Below are 11,992 nucleotides of genomic sequence, written 5' to 3'. Positions count from 1 at the left end.
CTTTGACCTTATTTAAAGCAAAACTGTCACCACATTTATTTTTGACGACATCGATATTTCAAAAGTACTAATTTTTCCGAATCCAATGATATCTAATATAGCCATATAGTATGTTTGACGATTAAATCTAAAAAATATTGGGTCTGGTCACCGTACTATTAGTTTACAATATGGAATCAAGTTACTATCCTTAACCTGAAAGACAACAGAAGAGTTACTTTCAATCAATGAACCTACTGATATACAGCATCCAAATTTGTTCTTTTGCAAAACTGAAAGATCAGAATTACAAGTTCTTCAATAAACAGTATAAAGTGAACATGTCCATCCAATTTAAATTTTAAGAAAATAAGCATGCAGTATTTATTATGTAAACTGCTGGCAAACCTATTCTTGGAGAAAATACAAATTGACTCTACCATTTTAAATACTTATGCTAAACACTTTTCTGTTCCAATTGTAACATGTGGAAGGTATAACAAATAGAACAGAGAAAATAAAATCATAATATTTATTTTGTAAATTTCACAATAAATAAATCATATAAACAAATCATAAATATTTTTATCACATCAAAAATTTAGGAATGCTGTTTTAGGATTGTACGAGCACTGTTTGATTAAATAATGACCAGAGAAAATAATACATAATAAATAAAGGCAAGACATGGTGTAATTATACTATCACAGATGTCCCTGTCCTAATATGGCCTCCGTTGTAACAATTATTGTATAGAAACTTAATAATCCACATAGACTGTTACCAAAAGTTTGAAATCCCAATAAAATAACAATAGTATTGTTTAAACAGGGTCATTGTCATCTTCAAAGATTTCCATGAAATATGTTAAGTTTATACAAGCTGGACATTGTATAAATGTTTGAAGATAGTATCCATGTGGCCACTTAAGACAGGGACTGTGTATCTATATGTAATGGCACATACTGGTTTGATATTGTTAGTAATGCTTCAATTAATAATCAGCACCCTTTTGACTTAGAACAAAACATACAGTTCTGAAATATGTTGATTAAAAAATACCTATAATACTGAAAACTTAACCTGGTTGATAAAATACATCCATAAATAATACATGTTCAAAATAAGAGAAAGTGACAATTAACCTTTAGTTAGAATAAAAAAAATATTTTGTAAAAGATAAGCAAATTGAACTTTATGTCAAACGTAAATTCATTCATATAAATTAATCTCATGTAAAAAAGTTACTACATTTTCAATAAGAGCAATAGTGCAGTGTAAGGCAACCTCCATGTTTGATAAACTTGACCCTACTTTCTATACATAATATTGTGATGACAAACATAATAAGTAAGGCCAACTAACAAGTAAGTTTGGTTCCTATTGTGTGCTTTAAACAATCAAAACTTCTTCAAAAATGCAATAAATTGCTAAACAATTGATTTTTTTCAGAAACTTGTGTAAAAAAATGTCTACTTTTTGCTAATCTTGTAGTAGGAAGACAAAAAGGTATTTGACAATCTTCCTATATTTAGAATGTTGATACAAAGTGAAAGTGAGTATTATCCTGGTATTAATCTTCCTGGTCTCCTTCTTTCTCTTCTGTTTCTTCCTTGTCTTCTTCTTTACTTTCTGGTTCTTCTTCCTGTTAAAGTTATAAAATAAAATTCATAACGAAGATGGAAAGATGATACAGCATTAAATTGAAGATTAGTTCTTGACACTACATAAGATATGATTGACTGATTAATTGTTGGTGTTGAATGCCACTTTCAGCACTCATCTATATTGCTGTAATTTTTATTGGTGTAGGAAGCTGGAGAACCCAGGGAGAACCATCGTCTTTTATCAGGAAAACTGGCATTTGTTAATAAATATAGATTCTACCACAGCAATGAGTGTGATACGATATTTTTCCGCTTGAGACAGTTAAATTTTTAAATTTAAAACAAGAGGCTTGCCAAGCTTTTTAATTATTTAAAACTGAACTGTCCAGAGTGGATAAATATCTTATTACACGAAATTTGGTGGTGGAATCTGTTTCTCTGAAGATTTAACAATATATGCAGGCAAACTTATTCCTTCTTTGCAAATGATCTGCAAAAAGCTGTGTTCTTTCTATGTAACGTCATCAGGCAGTTCTTTATTGGTCAAAATTCTGTTATGGATTGAATTTTCTTGCTTTCCTCTGAATTTCCTACTGTGACGACATGAAAAAAGGCAGAAAATTCAAAGTCATCCATAATAGAATTTTGACCAATAAAGAACTGAGATTAAACCAACCACACGTTGATTAAATAAAAATAATCAATATGTCAAGAAAAGGATAAATCGTGTAAGAAATAGAGAAATATATAAATAAATGCATGTATCAAAGGTTCCGGACTAAACCAGAATGACAAATAACCTGTAGAGCACATCGTATAATAATTTTCCTGCTAAACACACTAACATTTGCACAACAGTCTAAATCATTCTCACATAAATATCTGACAAACTGACCTTTTTCTCCTCCTCTTCTTCTTTTTTCTCTGTTTCATCAGTTTTCTGTTCTGATGTTTCCTCTGTGACCTTTGACATGTCTTCAGCAGGTTCATTAGCCTCTATAACAGGGGGAAGTTTAGTTGATGAACTCTCTTTCAATGCTCGCTCTGCGTCAGCCTAAGAATAAACAATGTTATAACTTAATGAAAATAAAAAGTACATACAATTCAGATGTACAACAAGAACGTGTCCATAGTACACTGATGCCCCACCTGAATGATTATTTTCTATGTTCATGATTAGTGCACCATAAAAATTGTGGTCAAACTTTGGCCTTTAAATTATAATGATCATATCATAGGGAACATGTGTACTAAGTTTCAAGTTGATTGGACTTCAATTTTATCTAAACTAACTAAACCAATAACTATAATGTACACAGAAAAACATAATGCCCTAGCTTAAATTGGGTATAAAAAGCTCATTGGTGAAAAATGTAAGCTGCAATATTATTCTTTTCATCCTGATCATCCAACTCAAAGCTTATATAGTCAGTGTCTTAGCTACTTTAAACATGAAATCATCTTAAAGATGTGTAAAATATGATAATAAAAAAATATTATGCAGAATAACTGTTTTACACCTACATGTATCAGGAAATAAAGGGTCATACAGTTATCAAGATTACTGCCAAATTTCATCTGCATGCCCTTTCTAATTTCTGTGGCAGATTTTTACAAATTTAAATCAAACTGACTGCAAATATTTATTCACTAGTTCTTTCTTGTAAATTCTTAAAACAAAGAAGTTTTTTTATTTCGATTTTTTATTGTCAAATTGTAGAACATTCCTTTAACTACAAAAGATGGAAGATGTCCCATATTTTGTTACAACATGACTTTACAAAACAACAGTATTCCTTTTCTTACAAACAAACAGACTGAAAACAGTAAAAGATTCATGTTGGGGCCTTTTTTTGGCTGATTTAGAGTATGTTTTTTAACCATTTATGAAGGCCATATGGCTGCCTATAATTTTCCTTGGAGTACCGTATTTTTTGTTATGTTACTTTTTTCAAGAACCAAAAATATAACTATACACATACAGTACTGCATTGCATATATTACAGTACATTTTAAGCCTTGCCCCTATATATGTCCCAATGGGACAAAAAGACAGACTAGTCGGACATCCACCTGACTGTAATTACCCCTGCAGTGATGTACCTGTGTAATACCTTGTTGGAAGGTCGTAAATTAATCTGTAGCTGTGATTGATAAATTTGTAATCCTACCTGTACATTTTATAGATTAAGGAATGACAGCATCCTGTAACATATTTCACCGTTTTAATAGATGAAATTACGGATAAAAAAATATTTCAGTTTTTATTTATTAGCTAAAATATGAACATTGAAATTGTTTATTTCAGCTTAGTTATTTATTTTATCATGCTAGATATAAGTTAAGAACAAAACAATTGTTATTCACTTAAAACTTTGGAAATTAATCAGTTTTAATTATGATATATTACAATATGATTGTCTATATACCTTTCTTCTTTCTTCATCTTCTTTGGCAATCTGTTCTGCTTCCAACTTCCTTTTTTCTTTCAGTTCCTCATCTTTAACAAAGTTCTTCTTTTCTTCCTCTAATTGTTCAATTTCTCTAACTTTCTATAATTAATGAAAGGATAAAAATGTAATAAGCACTTGAAATGTTGATGAAATATATTTGACTTTCAACACATACATTTTGTACATGTACATCAAGGGTTCTCGTTAAGACATGTATATATGCTTCCTGGACGCATGGAAATCGACGCATCATTGAAACCTGTGTAACACCAAAAATGACCAAATATGTATAACAATATAAAAAAGTCTATGAAAAAAAACACAATTTATAATTGATATCTTACAACTTGTTACTAAAAAGTAAAATCACAAAAATACTGAACTCTGAGGAAAATTCAAAACTGAAAGTCCCTTTATGGTAAAGTTGAATGATAAAACACATTAAAGGAATGGACAACAACTGTCATATTCCTGGCTTGGTACAGACATTTTTAAATGTAGTAAATGGTGGATTAAACCTGGTTTTATACATGTACAACAGATGCATCAAAATGTCTTAAAATGGGGTACAACAACAACACAAACCACACCAAAAACTAGAGATGATTACAGGTGCTCCGATAGGGTAAGCATATCTTGGTCCACATGTGCCACCTATCATGTTGCTCATGTTATTACAAAGCCTGTAAATCGTCTAATTCCGTAGTCACTGTAGGTCCCATTCGTGAAATGGAAACGGGATTGTAGTTACAGCATGAGGAACATATCCGATATCATTTATATACACTAGATATTCCATAAGGTCAACCAACTGTTGGTGATGTACGTAAAATTTTTAAGTGATGATTTCAACTTCATCATTTGGAACTCTTAGTTTAAAAATGAAAAGGTGACAATTGGGAAGCTGTTATCTCTTTTGTCGTAGTAAAGTTGTTATAAACCGACCCTATCAGTCAATTTCTAGATAAAAGTCCTAATCAAATGCTCAAAAGATCAAACAAAAGAATAATGTTTAAAGAAGGTTTTTTGGGCCTTTTATTTACTTTATGTTTCATATCATTTATCGCATAAGGAATACATTACACTATAGAAATGTTTTTGAGAAAGGGGAGAAAAGGAAGGTGCGATTTTTTTTTATTTGAAATTTATGTCCAGAAGAAATACACTACAACATAACTGTGTTAGATCACAGGCAAATACAAATTTAAATGAGAGCTGATTTCAATCATAATTAATAAATATTGGGTTTTTTATAAGATGTAATTTGATTTCAATCATATACATGTATATTGTTTTTTTTTTTTTTATACAATTTAATTATAGAATAACTAATCGAAGAATTCAAACAGAGAAAAATATTCAACAACACATTACTTCACGAATGCGCGTAAATTATCTGTGTTGTTCGGTCATGAGTTGTCTTGTTGTTGTATGACGTCAGAGAGTGAAATAACCATGTTTTTTTTTTATCTTTTATCTTTTTTCATTTTTATCATTTTTTATCTAACTGGGAAATCAATGTAATTCATTGCAACCAATGTACAATGATGTAATAACTTAATGCAAAGTCTTTTCTTACCTGCGCAGCATGATTCTGATTGTCCATATATTTATATAACCATTGTGCTATATATTCAACTGGATCCCTTGGTCGTTTCTCTGCTACTTCAGCTAAACAGGCTGTTAAACTGTTTCCCAAGTGCTTCTTCAGATATGTAGAGTCCATTTTGTATTATATCTATAAGGAAAGACAAATTATAATACATCATTGTACTGGTTATTAAAATATTAAAATTGGTAAAAACTGAATCACCTTTTCATCTTTTAAATATAGAATATATATATATACAATGACATGTAGGGATCTCTGATCAATCCATACACATTTTTTTTAAGATACTGTTACATGTAAATCAGACAATAGATGATTTTTAAGATACTGTTAAATCAGACAACTCTGACTGCATGTGTCTATGAATCTCATTGTTGGCCTTGCCTTCAAAAAGTCTAGGGAGAACCCTGTTGAAGGGGAGGGAACATGTCATTTTCAAATCTTATCAAGGTACCAATTTGTCTTTAGGTGCTGACAATATGCTGATGAAACAAGGTGCCGATTTGACTTTGTGAATAGGACTGTGCTGATTTAGCTTGTACCCTATAACAATTACATGTGTATAAGTAATTTGGTATAATGCCTAAGCTTGGTAAAAGTAAAAGAATGAAGGTTTTTAACAGCATGTGATATATTGTTGTTGAATAAAAAAAAGGTTTTAAATCAAAACTAGATATGTCTAAGCGACAGGAATGGCCCCGTCTCAAAAAGTTGAAAAATCTGCAATTTCAATAACACATGTGGACACAAACATGATGGTAGTCTCACATATAAAAAATCAGCTCAAAATCTGGAGGCATATAGAAAAAAGTCTGTATAAGTGTGATTTTCAACAATTTTCAAAGTTGTAATCCCTAAATTTTGGCAAAAATTATCGAAGCGGAATCATCCAAATGAAACTTAAACTTGATCTGTAACTCATTTGTTGTGGAATGATTGACTTCGTTGCCAGGCCATAACAAAAAGAAGAAGATAATTATATACATGATATAGTTTACAGTTTGTGACCAGGCCTGGGACCATTACATTGCAATGTAATGCATTACATTACAATTACTTTGTGATTCTTCCATTACAATTACAATTACATTTTTTCTCACATGTAATGCATTACATTACAATTACTTTGCCTGTGTAATGCATTACATTACACATTACTTTTTCAATATAAAAACAAAAAGCATTTCAAAAACAGAGGTATATGTACATATGTATACAGTGTTAGGTACATAGACTTCAAATACTGGTTAATTAATATGTCCATTGCACTTTATCATCATAAGTGGTTTAAATGTGATGCCATTAAGAGAACAGCAATCAGTTCTGTACACCTTTCCGGCAATATTTAAAAGCCTTTCTACAGGAGCTTATGTGTGGGAAATGGCTAAATACTTGATAGCTGTATTAGCCAAAGAAGAAAGGCACACTGAATTTGACTTCCATTATTCCAGTGCATTGATTGAAATTTCTTCACATGGCTCAGACAAGTAGATGTCAACATCATGTACTGCACCGTACCTGTGTCTATACCCTTTGATTGAGTAGTAGGAGGCATGAAACTGAAAAAGTCACTTTCAAGTTTCTTAGGTGGTGGTAAAAAATAAATAAATTATCATATAATTTTGTTTCTAACATTGATCACTTAATCATTAAGACATCATTAAGGATTTCAAAGGGATATAATAAATGTGTCATTAAAGGATTATCTTGTGAAATGCCTAAGGGTTCTGTGAGGACAAACATAAGTTGAGAAGATTTGATTGCAATAAAAACATTGTGATATTAAATTAGGTGAAATAACAACACAGACAGAACCCAAACCACAGTTTGGTTTAAAAATGTTGTTTGATATATTCAATATTTCATTGAAATACATGTAAGGTGTGTATAGAATTATGAAATTTTCATCTTCATATTTTTTTCATTGATCTATATAGTTTTGTTCGATAATTTTTTTTTATAAGATTTTTCATAGACCACCAAACACCAAAATATTCCCATATCATATTAAACAAATATCAGAAACCAAGATCAAAGACTTGATATTTTTTACCATTTTATATTTCTTACCTTAATGTGTGTTTTAAAATTGATGTAATTTATTTAATACAGTAATTAACTGTGACAAAAAATTTATTCCATACTTTCTTTTGTTTTTGTTAATATTTTATTTTTATTATACAATATTCTTCAATTTTATCTATTTTACCAATTTGTAATGAAAAGTAATGTACTGTAATGGAGGCATTACATCAATTTTTAACTAAAGTAATCATTACATTACATGTAATTGTAATGCAGAAAATGTGCATTACAAATTACTTTGCATTACATCCAAAAAATGTAATATTACAATGCATTACAATTACAAATTACCATTACCCCAGGCCTGTTTGTGACGAGTTTGAAATCTGTTGTCTCTCTCTTACAAATCTTGGAGAGGAATGACTTAGTTTTTGATAACAACATTATTCATTTTTCATTTCGTCAAATTTAAAATTGTTCACAAAAGAAAACCCTGTTTACACTTTAAGAATGTCACTTCCAGTTATTTATTTATTTTTTACAGCAATGCACCAGCTAAAGCATGTTTAAAATACTAAATTATTCAATGCAAATAATTTATAAACATGTGCATACATGTACATTTTCAAACATGAAAAGAGTGAACGATAATAGGAGTGAACAAGAATGGATGAGAACACGAATATCGTCTTGGTACCTGTTTTGACGCGGACCAGAAATGACGCACCGATTTATTTTTCGGTTTTATATTTCTAAACAAAAGCCGTGACGTCATCAACATTTACCGTACATAACATGTTGGTGAAGGTCATCTGACTACAACAAAGATGCCTTAAACTCTGCCCAGAAATGTTATTATTACTTAAAATATTAAAGATGATGCAAATTCCGCCATTTTATTAAGGCCAAAAACATTCTACCCTTCCCTGGATGATTATCAGTCCTACATCCACTTTGGCCAATAAAAATATGTAACCACATGCTTCCCCATTTTGTGTTTTTTGAAATCACATGACTGTCATGTGACATGGTTTTACATTTAAGCGGGAATCACAGTAGAACAAATGGTTGTCGCTTATATAATTTTATATGGTTTATCATTTTTTTTTATTCAATGTATGAGGTAAACATCGATATATGTATTATTGTCATTGTTGTTTTATGAATGCAATTACTTTTTATTTTCAAATATATGGAATATATATATCAATTTCATAAATTTTATACAATTTTATGATAAAATTGAAAGAAAAAAAATAATTATAAAATTTTGTTCTATTTGCCCCATGATCATTAAAGTGTATGAAAATTTAAAAAGTTGTAAATAAAATAGAATTTGTTGAACAGTGTTAACTTTAAAGAATCCAGATTGAAGCAATTTTTCGATTATCAGGCACGAACAAGTGTTTTTTACTGGTTTGTTTACAGTGCGTCATTACTGGTACCCAACATTTTTTGACAGTCCGTTTGTAATCTTAGCAAACATGATTTGTATTGGTTTTAATATTTCAAATATCTACTGTTTAATGATTGAAATATATTAACAAGTAATCAATCTATTATTCCATTCCGTTTTTCTATTTCTTTTAAATGGTTGATTAAATGCAGGGACAAACACAACCTTAGGTGCGTCATTACTGGTTCCTCTGGGATATTGGTAGTCCTATAACATATGACCTCGGGGGCATTATTTACTATTTCTATTTACTGTTCTGATATTTTTTTTACTATTAATGTGCCACCCGCCATTGCATTAAAAAAAAAATAAAAAATGAAAATATCAGTATAAAAACGTTAAAAATTGAATAAGAATGCTAAGTCATATGTTATAGGACTAGAATATTGGCAAACACACCAAGATTCACTTTTTAATTTTACCCGAAACTTAAATTTTTTTAGTTATTTAGCTAGGACCCTAGTCCAAATAATCATGACATCTGGCAAGGTTATTTAATTTTATTCCAGGACGCCTTCCTTCGACCTTTCTATGGCGGGCGTCCAAGAAAAAAATAAAATTAGCCCTTCCAGACATCATAATCATTTGGACTAGCTAGGACCCATAAAATAAAAGAATGTTATAAATTCTTTCTCAATCATATGCACATCTTATTTTTATAATGTCAATTCGACTTCTTTATCACGAGGATTTCCTATCATAAACTCACAGTTTAAAACACACGTGTCTGACATAATTTGGCCAAACATCATTCATCTAAAATTTTAGATTTCAAGATTGTAGTCTGTTAAAGACTATTTCAAAGGAATTATTCTATCGATTTCTGTTAAATGTATTAATTTCACCTTTACCTTCTGACTTTCGTCTGTATGTTAATCAAAACAAAATTAAAATGAATTTCTATCAACAAAACGTTCACTTTTTTGGTATCTAACCGGATGTTTACGTATAGCCTCGAACAAACTCTACTTCCTTAGAAACCGTCTGGGCGTCATGTTGTCAAGTGGATTTATCAACTGAAGATCAACGTGGTTGACACACGACTGTTGACATCTATATCATCAACGATGCCGACCGAACAAGATCTATACAATGTCATTGACAGCAACGAACCATGGAAGGGAAGAATGCTATTTACAGGTTGGACTTCATTACTGACATTAGAATTTCAAATTAAATATAAATTTACATATTTTTTATTATTTTTTAAATGTCTGGGAAAAAATTATGCTTAAATAATAACAAATTTAGCCTATATCAACAATAACAACATTAAATAATTTGAAATAAAAAAAAAAAATTAAATCAATTGAATAGTATTGATCAACATTATTCTGAAAATAAAGGTGTAAAATACCGGCGAGGACTGGTACAACGGAGTTTTTTTTTTTTTTTTTTTTTTTTTTTTTTTTTTTTTAGGTATATCTATTTATTTTATAAAAGAAATTTATTTCAGACTCAAAAGGTCCATATACAACATGGCACACAATTTTCTGTTCAAACAAGATGAAATGTTACAAAAGTCAAATTCGGTAATTTGTATTTTAAAAACAATACAGTTTTTAGTAATATATATATCTTTTTTATGTAATGTAACAGTAAATTGTTCCATAAGAGTAAAATTTAGTAGAAATTTCTTTTGCTATCGAGTTTAAATAAAAGTAAATCTGAGTGATTATGCTATGACCCATTATCTTTGCGTTGATCTCACAATTACAATATTTAAGATCATTTAAGGTTGAAATGAAACCTTAAACCTGATCTGAAATGATATTATGAAAGCACAATATTATTTTATAGGGAAATTAAAGTAACAATTTCCTCATTAAATGGGTATTGTGTGGCCTAGACAAAATCAATTCTATGCGGAGACCACTTGGATTTAATTTTGTTATTTTAGTTGTACTTTGTTTATCAGTTTTATTGCCATATAATAAATAATCCATTAAGTACTTATAAATATTATATATGTACCAACTGAGACTGCTGTGTTAAATAAGTCTCCGATACCCGTTTCATTGATTTTTCTTTTGTTATTACTGCTTCAAACACTGGGCCCTTACACAAGTACTTAATTTGATATCTTGTAGACAGGTTGAGTACAGTAAACTTTAAAGAAAATCGAGACCCCCTAACCTAAAAAAAAAAAAAAAAAAAAATACTGACAAGAATACAAATATACATACATTTTGAGGAGTCTTATGCAGACGAAATGCTCGTATTTATGTCTGGTGTCTTTGATGATTTTTTTTTTAAATAGAAATTACAATTTGGTGAAGTGCAATTTCTACGTGAACAAGATCAACAAGTCATAAATTTCACTAGAGTGCATATATACATTTTACCATAACACATGACGGGATGCATAAGTACAGAGCCACGTCATATGTTACAAAGAAACACAAAAAACGTAAAATCATAGTACGGAGCCTTTTTCGTGCATATCAAACAGGCATTCTAATGCAACAACGTTTGTAACGTTCATTTTGATTGGATAACGTCACTTTCTTACATGGCATCAATTGACAATTGATGCTATGGGACGTACGCGCAAGCGCAGACGGCATATAACACTATGTCCCGAAATTTTTCAAAATATTACTTATTTTAGTTTATTACACATAAACATAAACAAACAAAAAACAGATGACACTCAACGACTTCACAGGTAAACGGGAAAGCGGCAGGCGTCCTAATAAACGCCTATTAAACACCGAATATTGATGTGTACCATATATGACTTTGCCCCCAGTTCAACCAAATCTCGTATATTCTCGCATGAGTTTTAATTAAACGCTTGACCCACTCAGAATTCTAGGTCGCGAACAAGCTTTCCCTGAACTACTGTATTGTCAATTGA

The 11,992-nt window shown here is 30.3% G+C and overlaps 1 protein-coding gene and 1 long non-coding RNA gene across 3 annotated transcripts; one reads left to right on the top strand and one right to left on the bottom strand.

Moving 5' to 3' along the window:
* Positions 1 to 497: 497 nt before the first annotated feature.
* Positions 498 to 10,140, bottom strand: LOC143046240 (uncharacterized). 2 transcript variants are annotated; one of them, XM_076219288.1, is made up of 5 exons: positions 9,984 to 10,140; positions 5,619 to 5,777; positions 4,016 to 4,138; positions 2,482 to 2,640; positions 498 to 1,624 (listed from the first exon to the last, which is right to left on the bottom strand). In XM_076219288.1, the coding sequence occupies exons 2-5, from the start codon at positions 5,763 to 5,765 to the stop codon at positions 1,553 to 1,555; spliced, it is 501 nt and encodes a 166-aa protein (XP_076075403.1). In that variant the 5' UTR covers positions 5,766 to 5,777; positions 9,984 to 10,140; the 3' UTR covers positions 498 to 1,552. The 2 variants fall into 2 exon arrangements, with proteins under 2 accessions (XP_076075403.1, XP_076075404.1); XM_076219289.1 differs by having other exon boundaries at positions 9,978 to 10,085.
* LOC143046241 (uncharacterized) lies at positions 7,793 to 9,771 on the top strand. Its single transcript, XR_012969106.1, has 3 exons — positions 7,793 to 8,369; positions 9,338 to 9,594; positions 9,731 to 9,771. It is a non-coding gene; the product is annotated as an uncharacterized LOC143046241 (long non-coding RNA).
* Positions 10,141 to 11,992: the final 1,852 nt, after the last annotated feature.

Source organism: Mytilus galloprovincialis, chromosome 9 (assembly GCF_965363235.1).
Source record: "Mytilus galloprovincialis chromosome 9, xbMytGall1.hap1.1, whole genome shotgun sequence".
NCBI lineage: Eukaryota > Metazoa > Mollusca > Bivalvia > Mytilida > Mytilidae > Mytilus > Mytilus galloprovincialis.
This window is presented reverse-complemented; position numbering and strand designations above follow the sequence as displayed.